The following is a 14,878-nucleotide window of genomic DNA, read 5'->3' as shown; positions in this document are numbered from 1 at the left end:
AACTACTGAGCCATGTGTTTGCAATGCCAACTAATGCAAGTTTATTGAGAAATACAGAGAGACAAGTTCCCTTTTTCAGAGACACAAAAGCTGAAGTCAGAAGATGCAAGAGCAAGGTAAAGACAGTGGCTGTGGGTGGTAAAGCCTCTGGAACCATCAAGAGGCTTACACAGCACCAGAAACCAAACCTTAAAATGATCTTAGTGCTGGTCAGAAAAAAAGTTTGGTGTCAAAGGCATCTTGTGCACAGCTAGCAGCCAGCAGCTAGGCAGTCAATAGTGGTCAGCAATGAAGCATTCAGGCAGCATACTGGAAGATCCTGGAAATACAGCTGGCAGGGATAGAGGCGACTCTTTCACCGGCTCCTACACAGTTAGCAAGTTCTTCGGCAGCTGGACACATAGGACTGTTGGTATGTCCTGGAGAACCCGCAGGCTGGTTGGCAGACGGTAGAGATGCCTCCCACTGGTTGACAGGAGCTGGAGACGCCCCCCACTGGTTGGCAGGAGATGGAGATGCCCCCCACTGGTTGACAGGAGCTGGAGATGCCCCCCACTGGTTGGCAGGAGCTGGAGATGCCTCCCAGGGACTGACAACCACTGGACACGAAGGTGAGTGGCCGGCTGCAGGGAGTTGAGCAGGGATTGGAGACACAGGTAGTTTGTCGAGAGCAAGTTACCCGGGCAGGACTGGAGATACAGGAAGTTCTCTGGTAGCATGTTGGCTGGCAGACAGTGGGCTCGCAGCAGGACTCCTGACAGTGCTCCAGCAGCCAGGAACCAGTTTGGAAAGAACTGGGCAAATAGATGCCACTCAGGCAGTCAACATCACGAGTAGAAGCAGTGGCAACTGGACCCACTGGGATAGTGCAGCGCTCTCCAATTGGCCTGGAAGAGCAATTTCTTGTGGAGCAGTTGAAGGACATGGTGCCAGATAGAGGGCTTCAGGGAACTCCTTGCAGTCAGCTGAATAGTGAATGGCCCATCAGCCTCCTGGGCTTTTATATATCCTTGCTCATGGGTGGGTCTCCCAAGCAAGTCTTCCTGGCTTCTCTGGCTCACACCACCTTGCCTTAGAACATCTTGTGAATCTACCAGTTAATTGTCTCTCGAGAAGCCTTCCCCCTCGTAAAGGACATTTAGTAGTTTGGTAACTAAATCATAAGCCTCCCGGACTGTACTTAGTGCAGGTTAAGAACGCAGTGGACAGCTTCAAAGCTATTGGTCATCCCTACCCACGTTTCATCCCTCATTCATCTTCTAGCATCCGATGAGTGTGCATCCAACCACAACTCCAAACATGCCACTGTCCTGCCATCACACACTCTCTCCTCTCTGACCAGGGATGATTACAAGCCCACACCCTGCTTGGTTTGTCATTGCCATTTAATATATGTTAAACATAACTTTATCAGTCACTCTTCCACAGCTAACGGGGCTTCTGATAAGGAAGGCACCTCTCTGAAAATGCTTCAGTATAGCAATGACAAGACCTACCAAGGAAAAGTACACAAAGATTTTATCAAAATCAGAAGCTGCTTTTCAACATACATTACTCAATGGACCAAAGCAAGATGGCCAGAGGATATGTAGATGGCAATGGGACCCTTCCCTTTACACTCCAGCAAGACAGCAAGTTAGATACTAATTAAGTGGAACCAGCTCTGCAGACAAGACCCCTTTTAAATAGAGTGAGAATTATTCCAAAATTTTTACTCTAATAAAAATGGATAGCAATGACTCATGGCTTCATTGGGATGCCAGGGGACAGGCTTCATTAATTCAGAAATTATTATAATGTTAATTTTAAAAGCTACAGTGCCTTTCTCCCAATTTTCTCAATATATTCAAAATGTATTTATTTTCATACAAGTATTTATAGATAGGCTATATCTTAATTATGAACAAACTAAAGACTGTCCAAGGTCATTGTCTTTATCACAGATAAGGGTGGGAGGGATCCAGCATTTAACCAATGCTTGGTAATAAAAGGGTATGTGAAGAGGTTTCTGTAATATTTAATTACTCCTATTATGTTTGAGAAAACTATAAGGATATTAGTCTCTGTTTCATCTCAATATAAGATAGTCATCTCTGAACAAGAAAATTGATTGCTGTTTTGTGTTCCTTTCTACACAGGTAAACCAATTACTTTGATGGACAAAATAAATCACTCCAACATGGCTTAAGTGGTCAGTGATATTTCCACCTCAAACCAGCTGTAAGATCTGACTGGTTTTGTAGCCTGGCTTGCATACAGGGCAATAATGGATTTACATGTATTTGAGGGCTACAGGCAGAGCCACCAAGCAAACAGTTTTATGTCAGAACTCATCAGAAGTCCCCTTGCAAAAGAATCATTCATCTAATTGGAGGCTAATGACACACTCAAACAGGAGGGTGCTGGGCTGTGGGTCCCATTAGAATTCCCAGGGATCTCTACAAATGTTCTCAGGAGCGTGGGGGGGGCGGGGGGCGGTTAACAAAATGACTACTTTTTTACAATGTTGTGACTCCGCTTCTTCCCATCACTGCGAATGTCCCAGATGGTGTTTGAAGGTCAGAGTGCTTGGTCAGAGGGATAGACTTGTTTGTTTTAAAATAGATGAGTCATTTACAGGCTTCTACTAGCTGAGGATTTGCAGGACACAATGGGAGATAACTCATAAGTACAAGCGCAAAAAAAAAAATTAACATGGGAGACTCAGTACCCATTGCCACAGTCCTGGAATTGCAGAGATGTGCGTGTGTCACAGTGTGCCACAGAGTCACATGTGGAGGTCAAAACAACTTTAAAAAGTTGGTCCTCTCCTTCTACAATGTGGATGCAGGTCATCAGGCTCAGAGGTAAAAGACTTTACTCTATGAGCCAACGTACATATCAGGCCCCTAGCAGAGACTTTTAAAACTGATTATTCTTTCTTAATTCAACTTTATCACTGAAAGTTGAAAATAAAGTATCCTAGAAAGTACCTTCCATGGGTTTCAGGAGGAATAGAAGTGAAGGTTTACGGAGCACAGGGCTCTGGTCCAGACAGTGAGTCAGAGGCTTCATATATGCCATCTCATTGGGTCCTCCTAGCAGGTCCATTGAGGAGACAGCATGAAAGAGGCAAGGTTCAGCGAGGCTGAGTGGCCATTCCCATCACACAATATTTGACTAAGTTAATATTCAAATAAACAAAGCCTATGAAAAACCAGTCCACCAGGGCTGCTATTTAAATATGTCAAGACACCTTCATTTAAGTGTGTCTAAGAATTTACTTTTTTAACCAGTCAATCCTACATGAAGACAGCATAAAAGATATAGTGTCCATCTCTCTTCTAGGCCATTAATAGATTAGCAATAAAATAAAAAAATAAGTCATTTTATATACAATTGAATGATTTGGGGGGGTATTTTTGAAATAGGGTCTCCCTGTAGCCCCAGCTGGCCTGGAACTCACTATGAAGACCAAGATGGCCTTGAACTCACAGAGATCTGCCTGCCTCTGCCTTCCAAGTGCTGGGATCAAAGGCATGCACCATCACACCCGGCTCACAACTGAATGATTTTTATTTCGCTTAGAAGAAGATACTAAGTCATTCTAAGCAAAGCAAAAACATCAGTAACTTGAAACTACAATTTTAATTTATAATTATTAATAATGGCTTTGTAATGGCTAATTTTCAGACACTGGCAGAGTTGTAAATTTACTTTTTCATTCTATCCATTTCCCGCAGAGCCTATTTTGCAGGTGTTAAATGGAAAGCAATCAGTTCAACCAATTCCTTAGATTTTAATTACTAAACAAAACTGTTGGTTTGTGCCTACATTGTGACTGAAAGCACTGAAATCTCATATTAAAATGATTTCATAATTCTTAAATGTTTTTTACAGGGGCTTTGCCACCTAGAAATGCAAACTTAGTTCATTTCTCTGTGAGCCTCTGAAACTATCCAGCGTCTTTAGGAAAGCTACTTAATGCTTGCAGTCAACCTCTTTTTTCAGGTTCAAGCGTTGTTTTACTTTATTTGGATTCACTTGAACTTGCAAAAGGAAAGACTCACTATTGTGGCTTGGAGATGAGGCATCCTCCAGAAAGACTGAAGACTTGATCTGCAATACAAGGTTCAGAGATAAGACTTTTGGTAAATGGCTGGGTCTTGTGAGTTAGTCCATTGATACATTTGTAATTGAATGTATAACTAGAACATGGTGAAAACTGTGGAAGGTGTGACCTGATTGGAGTTAAATGGGTCATGGGGACATGCCTTTGAAGGATTATCTTACCCATAGATTCTTCCTCTTTCTGTCTCTTTCTGCTTCCTGACTGCCATGAGATAAGCAGCCTGTCACACACACACACACACACACACACACACACACACGCATGCACACACGCATGCACATGCACACCTCATAATGTTTTATCTTCCTACAATCCTGAAAGTCATGGAACTAGCTGAATGTTGATAAAATCTCCAAAACCATGAACCAAAATGAATCTTTCCTCCCTTGTTTTCTCAACATTGTTTACAATTAATCATCCTTTCTTTGAAATTGTAAGAAAAAATGACACAGTCAACCAGCCATATTACTGTGTAGTTATGAGCAATATGCATCTTCAACTAAACAAAATAGACTTGTGAGGATTACTGTCTCTCATCTACAGAGCATGAACTGAGGGAAGAGTATGATAAGCGCAAACCTCTTGGGCATTATCTTCATCACAGATGGGTAATTTGCTCTCATCTGTCTACAACAATCTAAATCTTATATAATAATTATCACAGGCTGGAAATGAGCAATTCTTTCACTCAAAACTGAATCACAGCAATCACTTGCAAGGCCACCCATTTGGGAGGAAAATGAGTTAAGCAGGTGTGGGAGGTCAAAGGTTTGATATGCAGGAAAAGATACTTTTCATCATGAGGTTGGTAATAATGTTGACTAACACCAGTTCAGAGAAAATGCCTTAGCCTCATCAAAGGCAAGAATGGCAAACTTGAAGAAAAATTAATCAATGTAAAATGAAATTTGGTCATTCTCTATTTGGAGGGAATCATCTTCTTAAATTCAAGCTCTTCATTCTCTCCTGAGAGATATAAAAGAAAATTCAAATTTTTATATAGAGAACATTATGGTCACTATAAAAAATAAAGTTAAATACATCTTGGATGAATAGTTTTGCTTTTTTTAAAAAACTTCACATAAATTCTAGGTTGACTCTCCAGAATCCTTATAAACCTTGAAGCTTGAGTGATTAGCATCACAAAACTGATCTGAAATTCATATTCCAAACTCTCTTCGAAAAGCATTAATCATAAGAATCATAAGAAGAGTTGAATCTCCCATGCTGGCGGCAACCGAGGAGTCAGAAAGCAGAAGGGGAAAGGAGCCAGTGAGGACCAGGAAAGAACTCCTTGTAGAAGCTCTGTGACTTGTATAAAGAGAACAAAGTCTCAAAGGATGGCGCCGAGGTCAAGAATTCCTGAAATGTGTCATTCTCTCTCTGTCCTTTTTCAAGTTCATGTGGTTTTCAGTGTGACTTGGGGTCAAAGTGAAGGCACTACTGTGGAATATGGGTAGAATCTCAAGGTTTTGTTGCAAATGGCTCTCTCAGAGAAAAGCTCATGTGCAGCTGGCCTGGGCTCCATCCCTGTCCTCTCAAGTGAACGTAAGCAAGCCCACTTGTGAGAGACATAAGCAATGTGTATGGATAGGGCCTCGGGGAGAAAGCACCAGCTCACTCACCACATACCATCCTTCCCTGATTGAGAATCATCCTAAGCCTACTCATTGCTCAGCAAAATAAGGATGCTACAAACAATATCACCACAGGAAGAAAAGCAAGGTCTTCTCTTCACATCGACCAACTGATAGGTCCTATGTCTTTTCATCTCAGACTTTCTTTGTCTGATCGGCCTGTCCAGGGGAATGGGAGAGCAGTGTTAAGTCCGTCTAGTCTCAAGCTGGTAGTTAGAACGTCACTGTGAGTTTTGAAAGTCTTCTACTTCAGTTTCTCATATGATTGCATAAAGGTTGCGAGAAATTGAGTCCTAAGGAGGGCCTTGAGGCTCATGAACCACTCACTGCAGTCTCTTTGTGCAGGCTTAAGACAGCCTCCTGGAGATACCATCACAAGGTGTTGTCTATCCTGGAGGGCCCATTGCATGCTTCTTTCTGCTGGGTTTCTGATGCTGTAACATCTGAATTCTTGTATGTGTCACTCAGAAGGAGGGTCATGCTTAGACAATAAGGACTACAAACCAGCTGACAAATGTTCCATCTTTCCTCCTCCAGGTAGACTGTTTGGGAACTCATTTTAGAAAGTCTCATGAGACTGGGCACAGAGGCTTGCAATACTGGCAAATTTGGTAACACTTTTGTGGTGGTGCTTTCCTTACTCTGCTTTACTTCCTCTGTGCCCAATTCCCTATAATAAAATATTACCTCTTTCCCTCCCCTCCAAACAAAACTGTCTCAAGCTCTGATTTTAGGAAAAAATAGGTTGGAATACCATGTTCCAATACTAATTTAAATTAATTAGAAAGAATAGCAGGCCTTTGGATTCCCAGTTCGGTGCCTCCAGTGATACCCACATATCTCCATCCACACAATCCGAGGAGCATCTTAGATGTAACCTGAGCAACAAACAAGTCATTTTTGGATTTTAGAGCCATGTTTGAAATGACAAAATAAGAAGCTGTGAAAGACTTTACACACCGTTATATTGTGCAGTTAAAAACTTCTTCCAAGTAAAGAGAATAACATTTTTTTCTTTACATACACCAGTACGTAAATGCTGCCTTACCAATACTCGTATCAATACTGAAGGAACACATGACTTTATTCTTCTTGGTTTGATGACGCCATTGTTTTCCAAAAGTAAAGGATGCTTTCTTTTTCCCGAACTGAGATGTACACCAGCTGTGAGGTGGGAAAAGGGTGTGAAGCAGTGAGCAAGCGCTCCGTTTAGGCCTTATTAGTCGTATATTCATCTCTAAATGTACTAAAAGTAAGGCCTAGTTATCCAAGACATCAGAGCATGATATAATTGTATAAGATTGGGTTAAAGCAAGATGTTAGTGTTTAAAAAGTAAATTGAAAGCCAGGGAGATGGCTCAGCAAGTAAAGGTGGGTAAAGGTGCTAACCACCAGGCTTGACGACCTGAGTTCAATACCTAAGACCCACACGATAAAGAGAACTGACTACAGCAAGCTGTCCTCTGGTCTCCCACATATGCATCGTGGTTCATGCACGTGCACACACACAGACAATGTACACATACACAATAAACGAATACAATGTAGTAAAAAAATTAAGTAAATTAGGGAAATAGGTGACTCAGCAGTTAAGAGCACCAGCTGCTCTTGCAGAGGACCTGGGTTCGATTCCCAGTACCCACATGGCTGCTAACAACTGTCTGTAATTCCAGTTCCAAGAGAGCCAACAACGCCCTCTTCTGACCTCCACAGGCATTGTACAATACGGGTGCACTTCCATACATGCAGGCAATACACCCACACACATAAAATAAAAATAATAAATAAAACATTTTTAAATTAAGTAAATTGATAGAAATATACTAAAAAATAGTATAATGTAAAGAAATATACATAATATAAATGATATGTTGATAAAATATGGTAAAACTATCAAGATAAAAGTCATGTTGGTGATTTAATAAACATTTAGTTGGTTTAGTAAAATGGCCTAATAATTTTTAAATAATACATATTTTAAGTGATTGATTAATGTTTTTAAATATTTTATTTACTATATTTTATGTGTATGAGTATATTGCGTGCATGTGTGTAAGTGCACTTGTGTCATGCAATGCCTGCAGAGGTCGGAAGAGGGCATTGGATCCCCTGGAACTGGATTTATGGACAGTTTTGTGAGCCACCACGTGGGTGCTGGAATCAAACCCGGGTCTTCTGTAAGAGTAGACAGTACTTTTAACCTCTGATCCATCTCTCTAGGCCCCTCGGTTAATTCTTTTTAACTTTTAAAGGTCACTAATCCAGAGACTCTCCAGTAAACAATGCTCACTCAACACCTATCTCCATTCTCTGAGCACCCTGGGCCTTCTCCTGGTGACCAATTACTTTGTAACAAATTGCTTCCAGACAGAGTCACAGACAATCAAGATCGAGCCTATAGACTGGAAGCTCAAGGAATTTGATAAAGCACAGCAGGTTAGGTTGTCTCTGCTCCAGGACAGACGGGGACAATCCAGAGGCCATGACTATCCAAACTCATTCACCAAATGTTCAGCACTTGGTGTTTATTGCCAGTCAGGACACCTCTGCACGTGGCCAGGATGTCTCCAACATGGTAACTGATTTTGGAGTATGAATCCTGAAAAAGGAGAGTCAAGGAGAAAATTCTACTCTGGATTCGAAGTCAGACTGCATCAAGTGCCTTCTCCATGTGTCAGGATATCACTAAAGCCAAGGGAACCTGATACTGACTTTCTATCGGTAGGGAAGGGTAAAAGGTCTGGAAGAGAATGTGGTACTGAAAATATTAGCTTGGCCATGAAGCACAAATTGCTGCCATTCCCTAAGTTTCCAGGGCAAGCAGCATGGGTTTTCTTGAGGTAGACTTTGTTTGTACTCAGAAAATCTTTCTTGTTCTTAATACTGGAGATATTCAGAGTAGACAGTGAGCTAGTTACCTAGGAAGAGTATGAGAAAATCCCTACAGGAATTACCAATCCCACCAGAATGACCCCATTCACAACCTCAACTTGAGCTACCAGCCATTTGTGTATAGGCAAATCCGGCCCAAAAAGCCAGTTCTCAGCACCTTCAAGCAACTTGGGCAGTGCCATAGTAGTCTTTTCTACTGGTCTGGTGTCTCTGCTGGATACTATGAAGCTCTGTGGTGAATGTATGTCTTCTACATTCACATGAAGTACCAAGCACTCTCAAAAGTCACTTAAAACTATAAGAACTTCATTAGTCTGGAAGGCATGATTCTTTGAAGACTATATAATCTTATTTTCTTTGATTTATTTTTATTTTATGTGAAGGAGTATATTGCCTGCATGTATATAAGTGCACTCATATTGGGCAATGCTGGGTGGGTGCTAGGAACCTAACCTGGGTCCTCTGTAAGAGCAGCCAGAGCTCTTAATCATTGAGCCATCTCTCCAGCCCCATAGCGTTGTACTTCTGAAAAAAAATTTTAAGTTTGTTTATATATATGTATGTGTTATTTTTCTCATTGATGTGACAAAATACCTAGCAGTAATGACTTATGAGAAGAAAAATCTGATGGTTCCAGAAGTGTCAATCCATCACTGAAGGAAAGGCATTGCGGAGTTTGTGCTCAGGAATGCACGGTGCCAGCTTCTTCACAAGATGGCAGGCAGGAAGCAGAGACAACAACTGGAACCAGTGTGGGCAAAATCTTCAAAGGGCTGCTCCTAGAAATCTACTTCTGCTATGTAAGCTCTAGCTCCTAAAGTTTCTCTAGCCTTCAAAATATATCACACCACAAGCCAGGGAATGAAGCTTTCAAAACATGTGTCTGCTGGGGAATAGTTTAAATTCAAACCATGACATTGGGGGTTAAAAACGTTGATGGTGGAGTTAATACTGGAATGATCAAATGCTGGGTGATAGCACAGTGAGTTGTGTCCAACTCTTAAGTTTCCTTCCATTTTCTGTGTGAATTTCATATTATAAGACTTGGCTTCCTTTGAATGTCTCATTCTCACTGAATTCCCATTATTTAGGGTAAAGGCCACACTAAACACTGACATCATATATGTTTTAAGTGTAAGTTGCATTGAAGCCATAGTGGCATGTTTGGGACGAGTAATAAAGGTATTTTATTTTGTCTTTCCCTTCATGCAAGTCATAGCTGAAGGCAAAGGGACATGTTGTGTGCTAATCACTGAGTACTCTTCAGTCCTACTTTTCTTACTGTGGTTTGCTTTGGTAATGAGCAAGCTAGTGAACCTGAAGTTAGGGACTGCTTTGGCTAAGTAACAAAAGGTTACTGGCTTGACCTTGAAAGAGAATGGTCTGGGACTGATACTCAGTTTAATCTTTTAATTCATAAATTCATATCTTAACTACACTGTCAATATTCCCAGCAACACAGCCACCAACTTTTCTTTCCCACTGTGAGATCCACAGCAACTTTTAGTTCTGAAGGCTCTAGATTTAGGTACTTTCCTAATCTTAGAAATATCTAATATATTAAACAAAAATCTAACACAGAAGGATAGATTGTAAAGTAATTAGGAAGAGCCAAAAGGAGTTTGCAGTATAAAATATTTTATATATATTATTATATAGAATCCTAAACACAGAAGGATAGATTGTAAAGTAATTAGGAAGAGCCAAAAGGAGTTTGCAGTATAAAATATTTTATATATATTATTATATTAAGAATCCTAAATTTAGCACTTCCCTGGAATCTGGAGTTGTAATTCAAAACAAAGTATAATAATAGACACTAAGAAGAATCAAGTTAAAATGAAAAAGACAGGTAAATGAAATGTGGTTTCTTCAGAAATAACCAACTTTTGAAGACATGGCTTCTAAAGGGATTGTTATCAGATGCATCTTTTCCATATCTCAGTATCTACACAAAAGCATGATAATTATTACAAAGCCAGTGGCCTAACTAATGGGAACTTTTCAAAGATAATGTTATCTTCATAGAGGAAGAGGACTGCAAGACATCCGATTGATCAAGCAGATGTTCTCACTGTCCACAGGATAAAGCATTTTTTTCAAATGTAATGAACATGCCATGCACATTATCCTCTAAGCAAGATTGCTCAAATATAATTCTGATGTTAATTTTGTTTTCCAATTACCCTACTAGAATTATAATTCCCTTATTACTCAAATAAAAGTAACACTTACACATTACTTTATAAATCAGTCTCTAAAGTTTAGCTAACATGGACTCAGGAAATGGTTCAAAAGATAAAGTGCTTTCTGCACAAGGATGAGGAGCTGACTTTGAATTCCCAGAACATACATGCAGATCTGTAATCCAGGACTCTTACCATGAGATGGAAGGCAGAAACAAGAGAATCCCTCAAAGCTCACTGGGTTACCCAGCAGCATTACAACCCTAAGACGGAACGTGATGACCCAACAGAGTTATCTGATAACTACACAAACGCTGTGGCACATGCACTCATACCCATGCATGTGCATCATACAGACACAAAAAGATTTTTTAAAGTTTGTTATCAGGACGACATGCCACATGAAAGAGCAGGTAATTAACCATGCTGCAGATACTGCTGTAACATAATACTCCTGTGGGGAAATAGCCTTGTTTGTCAATTACGGGGTCTTCACTGTTCTGGACTTCCACCTACAGAAGGCTGGATTGTCTATTCTGGTCCAATAAACTGTAGCCAAAAGACAGTGTGATGTATAAACTAGTTAATGAGAGCTACGGGAAAGAAGGTCATTCAGAGAGGTCTTGGTGCACAGGAAGAACCTCCATCCACAGACTATTGCATTCATGTTCCTAAGAACAGAGTTATTTTATGAATAAATGTGGTTACTTATCCTAATAAGAATAATAATGAAGAGAAGTTTAGCTAATTTGAGTCCCTCCTCCAGAGCCTGCTGTCAGTAGACTGACTAAACCAAAGCATCAGCAGTCTGTCCATCTGAGTCCTGTGCATCTGAGTCCAGACACCAGGTCCAATCTGTATAGTGGATCCATCTGTCAGTCACCAAACTTCCATCTCCTCTAGATAGGGGGCATGTGTCCCTAACAGTCCATTTTATTACATTATCTAATGAAATCTTCCTTCCCCAAGTGTTTTTAGCAAACAGAATTCTTTTTTAAGTTGAGGAGTTTAAGTATCACAGAGGTTGGACTGACAGAATGACCTCTGTGAAAAGTTTTGGTTTATGCTCATGGCAATCTAAAAATCATAATGGATCCGTTGAATATTTTGTTTTATTTGTTTTGTTTGCATTTCTCATATGGTTTGAATGTCCTCACAAAAGTTCACGTTGAAATTTATTTTCTATTGTGGTGTGTTTAAAGGATAAGAACATAATTCCACTATCATATTTGAAATAGATCCCTCGAAATGTAATTAAGGCCAAACACAGAAATTCATAGTCTAATCCAACAGGATTGTGGCTTTGTACACAAATACTGATAATCTTAAGGGAGAGATAGATTGCAGTGCGGTAATAGAACAGTTCACTTCCTATTTTTAGCAACGGACAGATCATTCAGATAGAAAATCCAAAGAGAACATTGGGTTCAAACCATATGCTAGAGCAAATGGACAAGAGACAAACAGAATATTCCATCCAATGTGCATGCATCCTGAAGAACACACATTCCCCTCGACGATACATGGACCATCCTCCTATATATTGCACACACGTATTTATAATATATATTATATGGTGATATATTACCACAAAACAATTCTGGAATTTAAGAAGATTGGAATCATAGAAAGGTTTTTCTGATCAGAAAGGATAAAGCTAGATATTAATAACAGGAAGAGCTCAGAAATAAACCTGTCCCTGTATAACAAATAGGTCAGTAAAGAAATCAAATTTTTTCTTGAGACAAATGAAAATAGAAACATAGCCTCCTAAAACCTCGGGGTTTGATACAACCAATGAAGTTCAAAGAAGAAAGTTTCCAGCAATAACTCACTAATCAAAATTGTGAGTGACCCCACCAGATGGCTCAGCAGGTTAAAAGTATTTGTAGTGCAAATTTGAAAACCCAAATTAGATCCCTGAAACCATGATGAAAGGAAAAAATCAACTCCAGAAAGTTGACCTCTGATCTCCACATACATACTGAGGCCCAGAGCACCATGATGTTCCCCAACAACAACAACAATAGTAATAATAATACATGTTTAAAGACAGAAATAAATGAAAGGAGAGGGGGTGAGAAAGAGAGAAAGAGAGAGAGAGAATTATTCAAATAACCTGATATTACATATCAAAGAACTTTGTGGGGGTTAGAGAATGATCGAAAAACTTAAAAAAAAAAGAAAAAAAAAGAAAAAAAAAAGGAATAAAAATAAAGATCAGAGTAGCAATAAAGGAGACTAGAAAAACAACCGAAAATACTAGCAAAGATGTGGTTTTGAGAAGAAAAATAAAATCAACAAAACTTTAACTGATCAAGGAGAAAAAGAGAAAAGACTCAAATAAAATCAGAGATAAAAATGATAGTTATTGATGCCACAGGAATTACAAAAGAAACTAAGATACTTCATGTGATCATTTCATTCATTTTCTTCTCAAAAAACTAAAACTAGTGTTACCACATAAACCACCAGCCCCACCACTGAGCATGTGTCTAAAGGTCATGAACGCTATGTGTTGAAGCATCATCAAAGCTCTTGTAGTCACAATGGCTACAGAATGTAGTTCGCCTCGCTGCCCCTCAGCTTGCAAATGTGTAAAATGTGAAATAAGTACATGATTGGATATTTTTCAGCCTTAAAAAAGGGATGCGGTTTTTGTTTGTTTGTTTGTTTGTTTGTTTTTTCACAACGTGCAGGATGCTGGAAACAAGCCAGGCATAGAAAGACAAGCAGTGCATGACCTAACTCACACATGGAATCAAACAAAGTTGCTCTCCCAGAAGCGGATGGCAGAAGGGAGGTTACCACAGGTTAAGGTGGTTGGGAGTTGGGAGACAAACTGGCCAAAGAACATATCTGCATAGTTGGATAAAAGGAATGGATTCAGCAGGTCTGTTGTAAAGACTGGTGCCAGTAGTTGATGACATACTGTATTCGTAAATAAGATTCAGTGGATGCTGTTTGCATCACTAAAATGAAAACTGTGAGATAGTGCATTTGGTAACTGTGAATAGCTACATGTAACTATTCTACAATGTACATACACTGCAATATATTATGTCATATGTGTTAAATGCATACAGTTTTGCCTGTCAATTAGAATAAAGTAGAGGGGAAAAGTTCCATAAGTTCCTTCCCCAACTTTCCCACTGACTCACTGCCTGACAAGCGGCTTCCCATTGAAACTCCCTGGGTCTGTTTCATGACTGGCTGTAAAACAGGGATAATGGGAGCTGCCTCAGTGGGGAGCTGCAAGAACTGAGTTATGGTTTGCAAAGTGCTTTGTGATTCATACATAAAAGGCACTACAAGAAAGCAAACTGTCCTTCAGCGTTACAGTCTTCTTCCCAACTATTTTTAAAATAAGAGGAGATGAATATTCTACCCACCCGAAAGGTATTAAAGTAGCTGGATGTTCTAAAGAGTTTCCAAAACTATGGGAAGCAATGGCTGATTTCACTTTTTTTCTAGGAAATGGAAACATCATTCACAGGGAAAGGCAGAGCCAACAGGGGACACAGACAACCTACATGGCTCTCGAAATGGGCAATGAGAGAATTTTTATTTTCAAATCCTCCAATGAATCCAGCACAATAGAACTATAGTTTGTTGGGGTTTTTTTTCCTAGTCTTTAGCCTTTTGCCCACCTTCCCAAATGTGGTATTGATCTAACACTTCCTAAAGTCAGACCAATGATTTTCATGTCTTAAGGGTAAGTAAATTAAGAGTTAATACTGTTAGACTTTTTTTTATATTTGAGGACATTAAAACAGAAAAAGCTAAATTCTACACTGCATGAAGTGGTTCTGGCTGTACTGTAAATTGCCAACAAGCACCTTGGGAGGAGACTCGGGAAAGAATTATTCACAGCTTATTTTAAAGGCATGACATTTGACACTGACTAATAATTCTGTTTAGCTGTATTGTACTTATTTTCACCTTTAAATTATAACCAAACAGGGAAGGAGTAAATTTTTCCTATTGTCATTTGGTGGACTTCTTCATTAAAAGCCTCCTGGGCACTCAAGACAGAAAATAGCATAATAATA

At 39.7% G+C, this 14,878-nt stretch overlaps 1 protein-coding gene across 2 annotated transcripts; it reads right to left on the bottom strand.

Annotated features, from left to right (window-relative positions):
• Nucleotides 1-373: 373 nt before the first annotated feature.
• Nucleotides 374-925, bottom strand: LOC103736476 (keratin-associated protein 11-1). Of its 2 annotated transcripts, XM_008835994.1 has the most exons (2): nucleotides 520-925; nucleotides 374-459 (listed from the first exon to the last, which is right to left on the bottom strand). In XM_008835994.1, the coding sequence occupies exons 1-2, from the start codon at nucleotides 923-925 to the stop codon at nucleotides 374-376; spliced, it is 492 nt and encodes a 163-aa protein (XP_008834216.1). The 2 variants fall into 2 exon arrangements, with proteins under 2 accessions (XP_008834216.1, XP_008834215.1); XM_008835993.1 differs by having other exon boundaries at nucleotides 374-925.
• Between the last annotated feature and the right edge of the window lie 13,953 nt (nucleotides 926-14,878).

The sequence above is a fragment of the Nannospalax galili genome, unplaced genomic scaffold (genome assembly GCF_000622305.1).
Source record: "Nannospalax galili isolate Female #2095 unplaced genomic scaffold, S.galili_v1.0 scaffold136, whole genome shotgun sequence".
Lineage (NCBI taxonomy): Eukaryota > Metazoa > Chordata > Mammalia > Rodentia > Spalacidae > Nannospalax > Nannospalax galili.
The sequence above is the reverse complement of the archived record's forward strand: the minus strand, read 5'-3'. Positions and strand labels throughout refer to the sequence as shown.

What these genes read in the sequence shown, in the direction of transcription:
- LOC103736476 (XM_008835993.1), bottom strand. Translation starts at nt 925, where the DNA reads ATGTCCTTCAACTGCTCCACAAGAAATTGCTCTTCCAGGCCAATTGGA.